At 40.8% G+C, this 18,239-nt stretch overlaps 1 protein-coding gene across 1 annotated transcript in view; it reads left to right on the forward strand.

Annotated features, from left to right (window-relative positions):
• The first annotated feature begins 287 nt into the window (after positions 1-287).
• Ttc23l (tetratricopeptide repeat domain 23 like) overlaps positions 288-18,239 on the forward strand; it is a 66,434-nt gene continuing 48,482 nt past the window's right edge. The window contains exons 1-4 of the mRNA XM_055601026.1: positions 288-383; positions 1,294-1,365; positions 12,058-12,277; positions 16,945-17,068. Coding sequence (XP_055457001.1) covers positions 1,298-1,365; positions 12,058-12,277; positions 16,945-17,068 — 412 coding nt within the window. The 5' untranslated portion in view covers positions 288-383; positions 1,294-1,297. The remainder of the gene's footprint in view (positions 384-1,293; positions 1,366-12,057; positions 12,278-16,944; positions 17,069-18,239) is intronic.

Here is an 18,239-nt window from a genome sequence, read left to right on the forward strand (position 1 = left end):
CCATAGACACAGCAGTTTGAAAACCATCAGGGTCCTGAGGCCTGGTGCGCCTTCCTTTCTTCCACGGATTTATCCTCAGTTCCTTCATCGTCACGGATTTATCCTCAGTTCCTTCATCGTCACGAAGTTATGTCCCTGTGCGACAGGCACTACTAAACCATTTACAGCCCTGAGGCTGACCGCCAGAGAGCTTGTCTTACATGCTGGAGCTGCGGGACCGAAGTACTTCGCGTTGCCATGGTTCCGGACCTCCGCGCAAAGGCAGGGGTCAGTCCCCATGGCAACGCATTGTCGCCAAATCAGAAGCCTAGCTTCCGTGAGGCACAACAGGGCCCATGCGGGACACTGACCGGAGGCAGAGGAGGTCTGAACTGCCTAGCCTGGTGAGAGAACGAAAAGGCGTTTCCGGGTCGGGGAGCCAGAAGCGCTCACCAACTTCCGGTGCAGGGTGCCAGAAGATGGGGCCAGGTTCACAGGGTATCGATATTTAGGAAGCAACAATAGAAAAACCACAAGGGAATCAGCGAGAGATTTGACCTAGAGGGCAGCCAAGTGTAATGTCCTAATCCAGGACCCTGTGCAACTGCATGGGAACTGCCTGTAGGACTTTGAGGACTCAGAACGTTAAAGTAGAACTTAGAAAAGGAAGTTAGTCATTCTGCTCATCCCAGTTTTGCAGAGTTGGGTGTTCTGGAGTCTGAGTAGGGAAAGCTACCTAAGTATTCTTCAGGGAGCGACTTGGATGGTGTTAATATTCATTCAAGTGTGCATTTAAGAAATGCATTTCACAAATCAAACCTCCAATGCGGTTCACTTTTTCAACAGCTAACATTAGCAGCATCCTAAGTAGGCTCTTGAGTTTCAGCCTCTTATCCAGAACTTTCTATTACGTACTGACATGCTCCTGCAAAGGGGAGAATATGCCATACTTTATGCCATACTGAAAACTGATTGCTTTTGATTCCGCTTTCCCTTAGCGCTGCCGAATAGTATTTGGGGTGAATAGATCACCATAGTTTGGATGATTCAGTAAATGTAAAAAATATGTTACTTAAGAAATAGTTTTAAAAGAACTTTGGAGATATAGTATACAGCAAAAATTAAGAAAAAAATTTAACTCTGATAGACACCTTCAGTTTCTTCCTAGGAGTCTCTAAACATGGGTCTGCATAGTCTATTTGTGGACTTACATTATCCATTTAATTTAACGTCAGTAGCATCCAGTGGAGGGAAAAACAGAACGAACATCTAAGCTCTTCCCCCAAAGCTGATCTCACCTGTGATTCTTGGTAGGAATATGAAAGCCACGCCCATCCGCATTCCAACCGTTAACAATGACACCGACTGGGACTTCTGCTTCCACCTGTAAGTACTGACAGTACCTTGACATGATGATCGCTGGCCAGAAAGCGTGGGACTTGCCACTTCAAACAAAGCCTGGGGGAAAAGTTTGCCTGCCCTTTCCATAGAAGACAAAGGTGCACAAGTGTGCTGTATGTTAATAATACGGAATAACATCCGTTTGTGTCTACAACTTCTGAAAGTTGGACAAAAATTGTTTTTCCTGATTCATGTATTTTCCTGAAAATGTAGAAGTAAAGCAACATTTTTAACAACTCTAGTAGAGCCAGTGAGAAAAACATAACAAAATCAGTGAGTACGATTTCATGAAATAAAGAGGCAGTGAACAAAGAAAAGCATTTTAAAATTATTTTTACTGTTTTAAATTATGTGGGTTTTTTTGGGGGGGTATATGCACGAAAGAGGGGTGGACACCTGTGGAAGCCAGAATAGGGTACTGGGTGCCCTGGTACTGGAGTTACAGAGTTGTAAACTACCTGACAGGAGTTCTGGGAACTGAACCTGTATCTTCTGGAAGAGAGGTAAGTGCTCTTAACAACTGAGACATCTCTCCAGTCCTAACAAACCCATTTACATCCTGATAAGTAATCTCCAGCGAGCAGAGTCTGTGTGCCTGTCCCCTCACAACTCTTCGAGGGGGCTGCTGTCTGAAGCATCAGTGCTGTATTATGTAGATAGTTAATTATGAATCAAAGAGAGGATGGGCAGTTTGCCCAAAGTTTGCACAGCTAGTTAGATGTATTGAATACAGTAGTCTTTTGACATTTGGAGTTAGATAACTCTTTGCTTGGGAGGTTTAGAAGCATACCTTGCCTTTACCCACTAGATGCCAGTAGCACTGCTCGGTCTATGACAAAAATATCTTTAGACATTGCTAAATACTCCCAGGGCCACGATCAGCCTTAGATGAAAACCATTTCTTTGTACCAGGACCATTGTGTAGAAATACAGCATAAACAATGGCTGTATATATCAGCCATCTATATCATTTAATTTTTTCTGATAGCCATAATTTAAAAGTAGACAAAAATACTTATATTTAATTTTAATGCTATTTTATTTCAGTATATTTAGGATATTACATACAACTGCTAGATATTTTATACTAACTGCTAAATATTTTATACTATTTTTTCCATAGATATACAAATTCAGCCTGTCTTCATGTTTTCGAGAACATCTTATTTCTGTCTAGCCATATTTCAGGCTCATAAAAGCCCCCTGTGGTTAGTGGTTACTTTATTGGAGAGAGCTAATATAATACATCATAAAATATCTTAAGGTTAAATGTTATAGAACTGTAAACATGGAGCTTAAAAACTGTAGTACTTCAGAGCTGGGGAGGTAGCACAGCATGCTGTGCTTCCAAAGAACTGGAATTCAACTCCTAGCACCATGTGGGAGATGATAGTTGCTTATAATTTCAATTCCAGGAGATCCTAACCCTCTTCTGGCTTCCCTGTGCATGCACAAGGTACACAGACATACCACACAGGTAAAACACCCATGAAAAAATAAATCTTCTAAAAATGTAGAGTTAGTAATATAGTTTCTTAGAAATATTCTGATTCTTTAAATATATTACCAATCAGGATTCATGTTTATGATGTCAAAAGATGAAATGATTCACAAGTCTATGAAGGCTTCACTCAACTTGCCTGTTCCTTCTTCTGACTTGGAGATATCTCAATTGCCATGAATTATAATTGCCATATGGTATCTCACATCCTGTGTCTCAACTGTCATGTTTCTTATCTTGCTTTAGCTGGATGTTCAATGTTAACTCAAGGATTTTTGTTCTCAAATTACCTGTGAAAGCCTCATTGATTGTCATACTTTAAGATTATTGTTGAAGACTGCTGCCTTGGTCTCAATGTAATCTCATCCAAGGCTTAATTAAAATATTAGAGCTCACAATTTTTACTATACATAATGAGTAATCTCTTTCATGAATTAATGGATTTAACTTCTGCACCACATCTACAGAATAAGCAGCTCACCAAAATTTTCTAATGAGTGAAAAATGTTCTTCCCATTGGCAGTTCTGAGTGTATAATTGCTTGTCACAGGTGTCCCTTCTCCTTGGTATTTTTAAACATTCTAAAGACACATGTACTTGTTCATATCCTGCCTTGTTCACTATGTAACAAATTGTTGAAATTTACTATGTGCTAGATAGGTATGAGGATTTGAGAAATAAATGTGATTCAGACCTGGCTTCAGTGGGATTTTCTTCTAGAAGGCCAAGACTCTTAGGGGGGAAAAAGCAATGTGGAGGGTTGCATGGAGAGGGAGGAATTGAATCAGACTACAATGTGAATTGCATTTAAGTAGAAATTTAGAGAAAATTTTGCACCCCCTTTGCACTGTCTTTTTTGTTCTTAGTGAATTTCACACAATGTATTTTCATAATTCTTAACCCACTTCCTTATTCACCCAACTTTGTCTCTGTAAACAAACAATAAAACACTATCAAGTCCAGTCTGTACTGACCATATACTCTTGGGTTTAGAGCTGTCCACTGGAGTGACACCATTAAAAAAAAAACTGACTTTTTTTTTGTACTATTTCTTTCATTTTTATTTAATTAAATTTTTATTTTTTATATTAATTACAGTTTATTCACTTTGTATTCCAGCTGTAGCCCCCTCCCTCATTCTCTCCTAATCACATCCTCCTTTCCTCATCTCCTCCCACAGCGCTCTCCAAAGTCCACTGATAGGGAAGGTCCTCCTCCCCTTCCATCTGTCCCTAGTTTATCAGGTCTCATCAGGACTGGCTGTATTGTCTTCCTCTGTGGCATGGCAAGGATGCACCCTGCTCAGGGGAAGGTGGTCAAAGAGCCAGCCACTGAGTTCATGTTAGAGACAGTCCCTGTTCCCATTACTAGGGAACCTACTTGGACAATGAGCTGCCATGGGCTATATCTGAGCAGCAGTTCTAGATTATATCCATGAATGGTCCTTGGTTGGAGTATCAATCTCAGAAAAGACCCCTGTGCCCAGATATTTTGGTTCTTTTGTTCTCCTTGTAGAGCTCCTGTCCTCTCCCCCTTCTTTTGGTTTTGCCTCTTATATAGGTTGGTTGAAAATATTAAATTACCCTTTTGTGTGAAAAAATACATGTAAAATTTTTATGCAAGAAACATTGATTGCTAATAAGTACCAACTGTTTATATTAAAAACATTATTGAGGCTGTAATTTTAGTATCTTCAAATTTCATATCTTTTAACCTCTTGGCTTCAATTATATGGAAGCCTTATTTCTATTGCTAGGCAAGAGTTCCTTACCTCATTGTTATATTGTAAGATAAAAAACTGACTCTTTCCCAGAATCCATGGCTTGCTAATAGCAACTCAGCTAGAGTTGAGACTTCATGTTCATCTCCTCTCTCTATGCTAGGATTTTTGTTTGGCTTAAGCTTGTGAGGGTCTTATACTTACTATCACAATGGCTATCTGTTCATAAATGCAACTATCCTTTTGTGTCCAGAAAACACTTTCCTTAAAGTCCTCTGCTACCTCCGGTTCTCAGTCTTTCCACTCTCTCTTCTGAAGTGATCCCTGAGTTTTGGGAGGAGAGGTGTAACATATACTAGTTACTTTTCTATTAGTCCGATGAGACACCATGATAAAGGGACCTTAAGAAGAAAGAATTATTGGGAGTTTACAGTTTCAGAGAATGAGACCATGACTATCATGTCAGGGAGCATGGCATGCATGGTGCTGGATTAGCAACTGAGAGTATATGTCTTAAGATACAACCATGATGCAGAAAGAATTAACTGGGAATGATATGGGATTTTGAAACCTCAAAGCCTATCCCCAGTGATACATTTTCTCCAACAAGACCATACCTAATCCTTCCCAAACAGTTCCACCAACTAGGGACTAACCTTCAAATATATGAGCCTATGGGGCGCCATTCTTAATAGCCCATAATGTTTGGGGGTCTACAGGACTTCACTTGCCAACAACTAAATAAGAAGTAGCCCATTCATGACCCTGGATTTTTTGTTAGCCTGATATATCTAGTAAAAGCATTGTTATCCCATTATAGGGTAACGCCATTTAAATTCAGCAGCTGTACTTCTCTTGGACATATAAACCATAGGACTGTATATCATAATTCAGAGATAGCTGTTCATCCATGTTCATTGCTGCTCTAGTCACAATAGCCAGGGAATGGAAGACATCTTTAATGTCAATTGGCAAATGAATGGATAATGAAAATGCATATTTACACAACGGAATATTATTCAGTTGTTCAAAAAAACAAAACCACTCTGGAAATCAATCTGGCGCCTTCTCAGACAACTAGGAATAGCACTTCCTCAAGATCCAGCCATACCACTCCTAGGCATATACCCAAAAGAGGCGCAAGTACACAATAAGAACATTTGCTCAACCATGTTTGTAGCAGCTTTATTTGTAATAGCCAGAAGCTGGAAACAACCCAGATGCCCCTCAACTGAAGAATGGATGCAGAAACTGTGGTACATCTATACAATGGAGTATTACTCAGCAATGAAAAATAAGGAAATCATGAAATTTGCAGGTAAATGGTGGGACCTGGAAAGGATCATCCTGAGTGAGTTGTCCCAGAAGCAAAAAGACACGCATGGTATATACTCACTCATATAAACATACAATATAGAATAAACCCACTAAAATCTGTACATCTAAACAAACTAAGCAAAAGAGAGGACCCTAACTAAAATGTTCAATCCCCATCCTGAAAGGCAAAGAGGATGGACATCAGAAGAAAAAGAAAATAGGAAACAACCTCAGAACCTGCTACAGAGGGCCTCTGAAAGCCAGAAGAAAACAGGAAACAACCTTGAAACCTGCCACAGAGGGCCTCTGAAAGCTTCTGCAGTATAGACTGTCAAAGCAGATGCTGAGCCTGATGGCCAACTGATGGGCAGAGTGAATGGAATTTTATGTAAGAAGTGGGAAATAGTAAGAGCTGGAGGGGACAGGAACTCCACAAGGAGAGCAACAGAACAAGATAATTTGAACACAGGGAACTTCCCAGAAAATCATACTCCAACCAAGGACTATTCGTGGAGATGACCTGGAACCCCTGCACAGGTGTAGCCCATGGCAGTTCAGTGTCCAAGTGGGTTACGTAGTAATGGGAAGAGGGACTGCCTCTGACATAATCTGATTGGCTTGCTCGTTGATCACTTCCCCCTGAGGGGGGAGCAGCCTTACCAGGCCACAGTAGAGGACAATTGCAGCCACTTTTGATGAGAACTGATAGACTAAGATCAGAAAGAAGAGGAGAACCTCCCCTATCAGTGGACTTGGGGAGTGGCATGCATGCAGAAAGGGGAGGGAGGGTGGGATAGGGAGGGGAGGAGGGAGGGGCTTAAGGGGGGATACAAAATGAATAAAGTGTAATTAATAAAAAAATTTTAAAAAAGAGAACCAAACAAACTCCACAAATAAATAAATAATAAATAAATAAATAAAATTATTAATTTTTCATGTAAATGGATGGAAGAGGAAACAATCATTCTAAGTCAGGTAACCCAGACTCAGAATATACAAATGTCATGTATTTCTTTATTTGTGGATGTTAGCTTTGGATCTTCAATTACGTATGTTTCATTTGTAATACCCAAAGAGGTCCGGAAATTAGTAAGGGGCCATGGATATGACCTTTCAAGAAAGGGGAGAGAGAACACAGTGGTATTAAGGGGACCAATGGAACAGGAATGGTTAAATGGAGCATGGGGAGAGAGAAGATAGGGCACGGTAGAGGAGGAAATATGGAGAATAATAACTAACATTAAATAGTTTTTGAAAAGTCACAGGAAACATACCACTGACGAATCATCATAAAGAACATATTATACACACAGAAGACAAGTTGGAGTGGAATGTTCTGATCCCTGCTTCTGAAAGAGATCTCCTAGCAAATGTCTAGGATGCATCTTGAAGGAAGGTCTAGCATTCAGCAGACAGATAAGAGCCCAGTTTATCACTTGCCTTCCAGTTACATCATACCGCCAGCCTTTCTTCTGGTTTACTAAAGCACATTCATCTGTGGAAAGGCTGTTTCTCCCTGGCCTGACGAGATGCTCCTCTATCCACATGACTTGGCATGCCTGCTTGTCTCTGGGTATGTTATTTGGAAGAAGACACTGAGTGGATTACATGTAATTTTTTCAAACGTAGAGTAAAAGATAACACTTGATATTTATCCTGTCATACCTTCCTCAATTCTTCCCTCAAAAGAAGAGTAAATATGTATAACCCAAGTAATCAGTGCAAAAGGATAGTTTGAGATAATATTGCTTTGAAGCCCATATGGGCCTTGAACTCATAATTCCTCTCCATGAGCTTCCTGGCATTTGAGGCATGAGCCACTTACTATAACTGCTTAAGAAAGAAAAGCTTTATCTTTTAATTTAATTTTATTTATTACAATTTATTCACTTTGTATCCTAGCTGTAGCCCCCTCCCTTGTCTTCTCCCAATCCTGCCTTTCCTCCCTCTTCTACCCCTATGCCCTTTTCCCTAGTCCCCTGATAGGGGAGGATCTCCTCCCTTTCTATCTGACCCTAGCTTATCAGGTCTCATCAAGGCTGGCTGCATCATCTTCCTCTATGGCCTGGCAAGACTACAAACCCCAGGGGGAGGTGATCAAAGAGCCAGCCGCTGAGTTCATGTCAGAGACAGCCCCTGTACCCTTTACTATGGAACCCATGTGGAAACTGAGCAGCCTATGGGCTTCCTTTTAACAAGGGGTCTAGCTCCTCTCCATGCATGGTCCTTGGTTGGGGTATCAGTCTCTGCAGGACTCCGTGGGCCCAGGTATTTTGGCTCTGTTGTTCTTGTGAAGTTCCTGTCCCCTCCAAGTCTTTCTCCCTCTTCTTCTATGAGGAATCAGGCATTCTCCCCTAAGTTTGGCTATGAGTCTCAGTATCTCCTTTGATACCTGGTGGGTAGTCTTTCAGAGGTCCTCTGTGGAAGGCTCCTGTCCTGTTTCTTGTCTTCTCCTACCTTTGTTGTCTATCCTGTTTGCCCTTTTGAATGAGGATTAAAAATCTTCCCTAGGGTTCTCCTTGTTTAGCTTCTTTAGGACTATAGATCTTAGTGTGTTTGTCCTATATTATATGGCTAATATCCACTTATAAGTGAGTATATATCATATGTGTCTTTCTGCTTCTGGGTTACCTCACTCAGGATCATCTTTTCTAGTTCCCACCATTTGCCTGCAAATTTCATAATTTCATTGTTTTTAATTGCTGAGTAGTATTCCATTGTGTAAATGTACCACAATTTCTGTGTCCATTCCTCTTTTGAAGAGCATCTAGGTTGTTTTCAGATTCTGGCTAATATGAATAAAGCTGCTGAGAACATAGTCAAGCAAATGTCCTTAATGAATGGTGGGGCATCTTTTGGGTATATTCCTAGGAATGATATAGCTGGATCTTGAGGTAGCACTATTCTTAATTGTCTGAGAAAGCAGCAGATTGATTTCCAAAGTGGTTGTACAAGATTACATTCCCACCAGCAATGGAGGAGGGTTTCCCTTTCTCCACATTCTCTCCAGCAATATTAATTACACTTTATTCACTTTGTATCCCCCATAAGCCCCTCCCTCCTCCCCTGCCAGTCCCACCTTCCCTCCCCCTTCTTCACGCATGCCCCTCCCCAAGTCCACTGATAAAGGAAGTCCTCCTCTCCTTCCTTCTGATCTTAGTCTATCAGATTACATCAGGAGTGGCTGCATTGTCACCTTCTGTGGCCTGGTAAGGCTGCTCCCCCCTCAGGGGGAGGTGATCAAGAGCAGGTCAATCAGTTTATGTCAGAGGCAGTCCCTCTTCTCATTACTATGTAACACACTTGGACACTAAACTGCCATGGGCTACATCTGTGCAGGGGTTCTAGGTTATCTCCATGCATGGTACTTGGTTGGAGTATCAGTCTCTGGGAAGACCCCTGTGTTCAAATTTTCTGGTTCTGTTGCTCTCCTTGTGGGGTTTCTGTCCTCTCCAGAACTTACTATTTCCCACTTCTTACATAAGATTCCATGCACTCTGCCCAACAGGTGGCCATAAGTCTCAGCGTCTGCTTTGATAGTCTGCAGGGCAGAGCCTTTCAGAGACCCTCTGTGGCAGGTTTCTAGGTTGTTTCCTGTTTTCTTCTTCTTCTGATATCCTTCCTCTTTGCCTTTTGGGATGGGGATTGAGGATTTTAGTCAGGGTCCTCTCTCTTAATTAGTTTCTTTAGATGTACAGATTTTAATAGGCTTATCCTATGTTATATGTCTATATGAGTGAGTATATACCATGTGTTTCTTTCTGCTTCTGGGACAGCTCACTCAGGATGATCCTTTCCAGGTCCCGCCATTTACCTGCAAATTTCATGATTTCCCTATTTTTCTTTGCAGAGTAATACTCCATTGCAGCATATGTTTTCACTTGAGTTTTTGATCTTAGCCATTCTGATGGGTGTGAAGTGAAATCTCGGTCTTTTTGATTTGCATTTCCCGAATGACTAAGGATGTTGAGCATTTCTTTAAGTGTTTCTCTGCCATTCTATATTCCTCTATTTCGAATTCTCTGTTTAGCTCTGTACCCCATTTTTAAAATTGGACTACTTGGTTTGTTAAAAAGCAACTAAAGGAGATCAAAAGAATACAATTTGGAAAGGAAGAAGTCAAAGTATCAGTATTCACAGATGATATGATAGTATACTTGAGTGACCCCAAAAATTCTACCAAGGAACTCCTTCAGCTGATCAACATCTTCAGCAAAGTGGCTGGATGCAAATTTAACTGAAAAAAAATCTGAAACCCTCCTGTATACAAAAGACAAATAGGCTGAGAAGGAAATTAGGAAAACAACAGCCTTCACAATAGCAACAAATAACATAAAATACCTCAGTGTAACTCTAACCAAGGAAATGAAAAAAAAAAAAAAAAAAAAAAAAACTTCAAGTCTCTGAATAAAGGAATTGAAGAAGATATCAGAAGATGGAAATCCCTGCTCATGGATTGATAGAATTGACAGTGAAAATGGCTATCCTACCACAAGCAATCTACATATTCAATGCAATTCCCATCAAAATAACAACATAATTATTTTACAGACATTGAAAGAACAATTCTCAATTGCATATGGAAAAACAAAAAATCCAGAATAGCTAAAACAATACTGTATAATAAAAGATCGTCTGGAGGTAACTCCATCCCAGATCTCAAGCTATACTATAGAACAACAGTAATAAAAATGGCATGGTACTGGCATAGAAACAGACTGGTGGATCAATGGAGTCAAACAGAAGTCACAGAAATAAACCCACACACCTATGGATACTTGATTTTTTACAAAGAAGCCAAAATCATACAATGGAAAAAAAGATAGCATTTTCAACAAATAGTGCTGGTGTAACTGGATGTCTACATGTAGAAAAATGCAAATAGATCCATATTTATCACCCTGCACAAAGTTAGAGTCCAAGTGAATCAAAGACCTCAAAATAAAACCAGACATACTAAATCTTCTAGAAGAAAAAGTAGGGAAGAGCCTTGACCTCATTGGCTCAGGAGACAATGTCCTAAACAGAAAACCAGCAGCATAGGCTCTAAGATCAACAATCAATAAATGGGACCTTATGAAAATGAAAAGCTTCTGTAAAGCAAAGGACACTGTCATCAAAACAAAATGACAAACTACAGACTGGGATAAGATCTTCACCAACCCTGTATCTGACAGAGGGCTGATATCCAGAATATATAAAGAACTAAAGAAGTTATACACCGAAAAGCTTTATTTTTAAAAGTTTGCAATGCATGGACTCTTAGAAAGCATTGTGATTATGAAATTTATATGGGAGACATTCCTAACTAATTACCATTGCTCTTAAGGTGGCATTATTCTGTTTATTCGAGATTGTTTTGATTCATTTTTCTGGCGATGTTAGGACATGACATCTCTTTTCTCTATGTTCACACTTCCAGTCACCCCTTCACACTGCCATCAGCCTTGTAGTCAGAGATTATTTATATTGTTGTTAAGGTGTATAGGGTGTGTTTTTGGAGAATGCTCGACTTGGTTCTTCCTTACCACATTCGTTTCCGTTGCTAACACAACAAAAGAGCCACTCACTCCTCAGTCTGCACTAGACCTAGCATGTTGTTCTCCCTCTCTCAAAAAGCTTTCTCTTTAGTTAATTACAATTTACACATTGACGTTTCTGAGATAGATCTTTAACTTAGGATCTTCAAAGTGTCTAACTCAACACTCTTTTTTTTAGATGAAGAAATGAAGTTGTGGAACCAATAGCAATAATAATATTGAACCTTAAAGATGCAATTACAAATGCTGCTCACTGTAACCGTGACTTATCAGTATTACCTCCTTTAATACATCTAATGGCAGCAAAAGCAGGCATTCATTTTATCCTGTGTTTATAGAGAAGCCATTTAAATAATGGCTTATTTAAGAGTACATGGTTTATAAGCAGAGGAGCGATGGTTCTAATACAAGGTGGCAAGTTTTCCAGATATTTACTTTGAGCTACCTCATTGTGGGCTTAGGTGCCAGGTCCTGAAAGTAGTGAGTTTACTGTGTATCTTTAACTTAGAAAGCAAGTTTATATTCCCCAGCTGCAGGTATTTTAGCCTTCTCTTGTGTCTTTCTGTGAATCCCAATTCATGCCCCTCTAATGCCCACAGGTCACAGCAAACCAGGATCCCAGCACAACAGACAGACAAGTTGTTTACTACTGTAAACAACTATGGAGAGACTGAAGAAGACATGACCGTGCAGGAAGAAGAGACAGCTACTGACTGTATGTTCGTTCAGAAAGACGGGACACTTGACTGTATGTCTTTTCCAAAGCAGAAATTAGCTCAGTCCCAGAGGAAAATTAACCACCTCATTAAGGAAAAAATGGTAAACAAAATAGTTACTAATAGTTTTAGATTGCCATTTACAAATGCGCACATGATGTGAGATAGCCTACCTTTACTGTATAATGATGCACTTGAGGGAGACTGTTGTGCATTGTTGTAACCAGGAGAACATATAGCAGAGCATAGTCGGGGAGCCAGGATACCTCCAGTTCTCTGTCCACTTCATTGTCTGCTCCTCATGGGAGGGCTCATGCATTTAACTTTTAACCAAGCATGTACCATTGAGTGTTTGTCATATCTAGTTACTGTTTCGTTAGCCTTACTTACTGGGAAAGGAAAGGGTCAGGATAATGTAGTAAGAGGCCAAGAATGCTAGTAGTCAAGCAGACACTTGCTGCAGGTAGGAACTATGGCCACAGTAATATCAACCACAAACCAAAAGTCAAGAACAGAAAGTAGCAGAGGTAAGAGTCCAGGAGAAGGTACCTGCATTTCCAAGGCTCAGGCAAGGCCTTGGGAATTCAAATCTCTAAACAAGTGTATAAACAAAACTGTTCAAAACCTAGGATCTTGAGATAGCAACACATTGACTTCCCTTATCAGGACCCAGCCACCAGCCTGCTCTTACACTGTGATTTATCGAGAGGTTCATACACTGACTTCCAACACCGTAAGTTCACACACTGACATCTGGCCATTCGTGGTCAGGGGGAAATGATTCTAAAGTACATGTGAGGAAAGCAGAGAGAGGGCTCAGGGGAGGCTGAGAAGGCCCTTAGAGGCAAGCAACGTTGACACTGCGAATTAGTATCTAAGCCTACCTCTGCAAACTGTCCAGAGAACTTGCAGTGGACAACTGCCACGGCTTGGATCTCCCTCAGCGTGCACTCTGGAAATACCACATCTGTAAGCAAGAAAGTACCATCTTCTCCAGAGCCAGTATACTTCTTTGTTTCTGTTGCTGTGGTAAGCACCATGACCAAAAGCAACCTGGAGGGGAAAGGGTTTCTTTATCATACACTGGCAGATAACAGCCTGTCACAGAGGGAAGTACAGGCAGAAACCATGGAGAAAAGATGCTTTCAAGTTTGCTCTCTCTCATGCCCAACTAGCTTTCTGCCAATGGTGGGTATGGGCCTTCGTACATCAATTAGCAATCAAGAAAATGCTTCACAGACATGAACTTGAGGCCAGCCTGATCAGAGCAGTCCTCAGTTAAGAGCTGCTCTTCCCAGGTGATCCTTGTAGGCATACTTAAAACAACAACAAAAAAAGCTTTTATTTACATTTGTTATATCTTTTTCTCCCTACTCCAGTCCAATCACTTCCAGCACCCCCCAACACCAGGTAAGAGAGAGAAAGGGTTAGTGGCAGAGGTGGCACAGTTTTCTTAGCTGCCTCCTGCTAGTTAGGGTCATTAGGCTCCATGCAACCAGTCCAATTCTCATTTCAGGAGATCTCTAACTGCTTGTTTCACAACAGCAAGGGGGAAGCAGGAGCAGCATTTTCCTTCACACTCTCTGGGCTCTGGCATTTATTCTTTCTCCAGAGTCCTTAGATTTAAACTATCTGCAGCTGGCAAAGAGCTGCTCCCAGAGCCGGAATGAGGCAAATAATCTGCTGCTGTGGACCATCTGAATCAGTCCCACATCCCACACCTGGGACCGAAACAAAAACATGGTTATATCCACAATAGACTAGTTTGCGTCAAGTTGGCAATAAAGACCAGCCAGCATAGCAAGTAGTTTTTAAGGTTTGAAACTCTTTGGCCAGTTTAGATAATGGAAATATTTATATCTTGGCAGTTAAATGTCACTCAGTCTAATAGTCACAGCCCTGCAGGACAGGATACTACTGTAAGTAACAGTGGAGGGGTGGCCTCTGAAGCCCACACTAGTTGTGTTTCCTTCCCGAGGACAAGGAGTGTAGGGGTGATGCACACTGATAAGGGCCAGCCAGTCCAACTCAGAGCTTCTAGGATTTCTGGTATATATATATATATATTTTTTAATGCTCAAATTAGAACTTAATGTTTACTATGGTTAGCCCATAATTAAATCTCCAAAATGCTGACTGTATATTCCTAAAGTATTGAGAAATGTCCTTGGCATCCTTCAAAGAAGATGAAGGACCTGGGTAAGGTAGGAAGTGTAGGCATCAGGAGGGAGGTAGTCTGTGGGCCCATATGAAGGGTTACTATATTTTAAGTTGAATATAATTAGATACTCTAAAAATTATAAATCACGTGAACATGAACTCATGATTTCTTTACTATAACTCTTTAAGGTAGATGTTATAGGCTTCTAATTTTAGGAAAGGAAGCTGGGATCTGGGTGACTGCCCTCAAAGCAATGTATAGGGCTAGAGCTCTAGCTTTTGATCCCATGAAGTGCTATTTCCTTTCATCTGGAAATTGGTATCTGAATTTGTTGGCCACTGTAGCCCTGGATAACTATGTAAAGTCGCCAACACATGTATTCCATCATTTCTAGAGTTCTCTGCTGGGCTCTTTCCTTTACTCTGTCTTTATCCATATTACAAGAGGTGATCCAGTTGCTGGATGCTGAGAATATACCTCCTCTGTGCATAGTCCTGTAACAGTGAATAAGAGGGGTAAGCTCTCTCTCTCTCTCTCCCTCTCTCTCTCCCTCCCTCCCTCCCTCCCTCCCTCTCTCTCCTCTCTTGTTTGAGACAGTGTCTTGCCATATAGCTCTGGCTGTCCTGGACCTGCTATGTAGACCAAACTGCCCCTAATTCATAGAGATCTGTCTACCTCTGCCTTGCAAGTGCTGAGATTAAAGGCATGAATCATTACACCCAACAGGAATAAGCTTCTTAAGGAAGTTATAGTCTATTTGGGGTGGCAGATCACAAACAAACCAACAGCAATTTCAGATGGGAGTACCATGAGTTAAAACAGGTAAGGCGTAGTGAATGGTTATTTTAGAAAGGTAACCAACAATAATAGCCTCTGAGAGGAATGAATTGAAAGTGAAATGAGAGACGGCAGTACTCAAACAAGCATCTCAGGTTGGGGAGCCCACAGTGGAAGCTATTTTGCCCTATTGAGGATCAGCTGGGCAGTGTGCTGCAGCAACAGAATAAAGATGAGAAAGGAGAGGGGTAGAAGAATAAAGAAGTGATTACTGTAGGTCCATACTGAGCAGAGCTGTGGAGGCCCCGGTAAACACTTTGGATTTAATTTCAAAATAAAAAGGATAATGTATTTGTATAGGACAGTCATTAAGCTAATTCTACTTTTAAAGGATTATGTTGCCACATAAAATGTTTAAAAGCATTTAAGCTTATAATAATTGTAATAAAGTACCTGCTCACCATTTGAGGATGCTCATGAACGAACTTTTATTATGAAAATTGGTGGCAAATGGAAAAGAATGATCTTGTATCCTGCCTTTCCATTACAAACTATACTATGGGGTGGCCAAAAAAGTAGATGGGGAAGTTTATTTTTTTAATTTATTATTATTGATGACTACATGTGTGTGTGTGCACGTGTGCATGCAACATGGTACACATATAGAGATCAGAGGACAAGTGTGTAGAATCTGTTCTCTCTTTCCACTGTTACATGTGATCCAGGGTTTTAACTTTAGATCACGAAGCTTGCATTTTTAGGCATCAAGTGCTTTTATCTACTTAGCCATTTAACCAGTCCTGAGGAATTTCATTTTAGAGAACTATTCCAACATATTAGGGAGCAATGATGGAGAATTAGGAAATTGTCACTTATATTCTTTTATGAATTGAACTATGTAGGTGTGCTAGCATCAGGAAACAAGGCAAGCAAATATTATCTTATGAAAGAAAATAATACCATACTTACAAAGCAATTGTGCTTAAATATTTTTTAAAGATGACCTGGGCATGGTAGCACTCAGTACTTGGCAGCGGCAGGAGGATCATAACTTTAAGGCCAGCCTGAGCTATATAGTAAGATTCTATCTGAAAACACCAAACAACAATAACAATTTTGAAAAATATCAAAATATTAGGCATATGACATGATTGTTATTAAGAAATTGCTGCTAATATTTGGTGATAATGATTTTGTATTCTCCTTCTTTTTCTTTTCTTATTTTGGTTTTTTTGAGACAAGGTTTCTGTGTAACACTGGCTGCCCTTGAACTCACAGAGATCCACCTACCTCTGCCTCCCTGAGTACTGGAGTTTCAGGTGTGCACCACTGTGCCTGGCTTGTGGTTGTTTCCAATCTCACATCTTTTAGAGCTACCTGTGAGATATTAATGGATGAAATAATACAGATTTTCTTCAGTGTAATAGAAAGTGAGGGTATGAAGATGTTATAGGCTTGAGTAAGACTGACAATGACAGGAAACAGGAAACTGATAAAGTTGTATGATTCACTCTATCTGTAAAGAAAGTCTTCCATGACAAAGTGTTAAAGCAAGGTCTCTGGCTATTAGAAGACAGAGTGTGGGAGACAAGAGTGGCAGCAGCTAGGAAGGTGTACTGTTGAGTCACATAAAAGATGGAGGCGGCTGAGAGACAAAGGACTCAAAGTAGAAATCAGAACAGCTTGGTTTTAGGATATATGTATAAGGTGGAGCCAACCAGAAGCAGTGTGATGGAGATAATGACAACAGAGATACCATGCCAATGCCATCCTGCTCTCTAGTGGGCCCAATCCTGTCTTCCATCCCTTAAATGACTTTCCCCTCTTTGCAGAATACCAAAGCAAACAAGGAGCTGATTCGGTGCTTCATCCTTTCTCAGATTATTTTTGGAAACGAACACTGGAAATGTGCACGGGCTTTAGCCAACCTGGCTTATGGTTACCTGACACTGAGAGGTACTTGCTTTCTCCAGCCTGTGAGGCCAAAGTGAGCCTCTTGGGGGTTGGGATGAGTGGAAGGGCCCCCTATTTAATTCCATGCCACGCCTCATCAAGAGAAAGGAGGAATCCACAGGGCAAAGGAGACAGTGTAGCTTAGTAATAAAAAATGATGGTGATGACAGTAGTTACTGAATGCCCACTATGTGCCAAGGTAGTATATGTTTTTTAGTCCTCACAAATCCCTTGAAGACTTCTGGGTTGTGGTGGCATATTCCTTTAATCCCAACACGCAAGAGGCAGAGCTAGGCAGATCTCTGAGGTCTACTCCATAGTCTACTCCATGTGGTCTACAGTGTGAGTTCTAGTACAGCCACAACTACCCAGAGAAACCTCGGACAGGTACCTTGTTCTGGTACAGGAGTACAGGCTTGACTCCATTTGCTAAGACTGGAACCTGAGTAAAAGCTCTGGGTGCAGGACTTCTCAGTAAGGGCTCAATAAATATCTTCAACAGATTGAGGCATTTCTGCAACAAGAGTGGGCAGGAGCTGAGAAGTGGATATTCTATATGAAACCCCTTATTCAAAACATTCTAGACTCTCCTCAGATCCAAATGGTGAGAGTCCTTACTGAAGTCAAACAAAACTTTCCTTCCCATGGTGCTTCTGGTTATGATGTTTGCCTAGCAACAGAAAGCCAGCTAGAATAGTTGGAAACTGAAAAGTAGATCCACAGCTAGGAAAACATGAGTTTGGGGCAATCAGTACAGAGTAACAAGTAGAAGCCATAGGGTTGGACAATTTGATCAGAAAAAAAAAATGTAAAAAGAGGATGAAAGAAGGCAGAGGCCATAAGAGCTGAAAGCAGGAGTTTTGGGAAAGACAGCAAGGAGGGGGAGGCAGAAAAAAAAAACAAAGGGCTGTGTCATGGAAGTTACAGGAGGACACGGGGTTTCCAAAAGAAGTGTGGTCTGGTCTCAGCAGTGGCAGTTGGTAGTTAGAGGTCAAATGAGGTCAAAGTTGGAGACCTAATGGAGATGAAAGTTGGGTCCCCATTAAGATTAAGAACTCTGTCTGGGCTTTGGGAAAGCCTGATTTATAGTCACTACTTAACAGGCTTGGCTAGAATTCAGACTTGAGGAGATGGACAGTATGAAGTGAAAAGGAAGGTCTGTCTGATCTTAACA

This window comes from Psammomys obesus, unplaced genomic scaffold (genome assembly GCF_907164565.1).
Source record: "Psammomys obesus unplaced genomic scaffold, mPsaObe1.curated_primary_1811, whole genome shotgun sequence".
Taxonomy (NCBI): domain Eukaryota; kingdom Metazoa; phylum Chordata; class Mammalia; order Rodentia; family Muridae; genus Psammomys; species Psammomys obesus.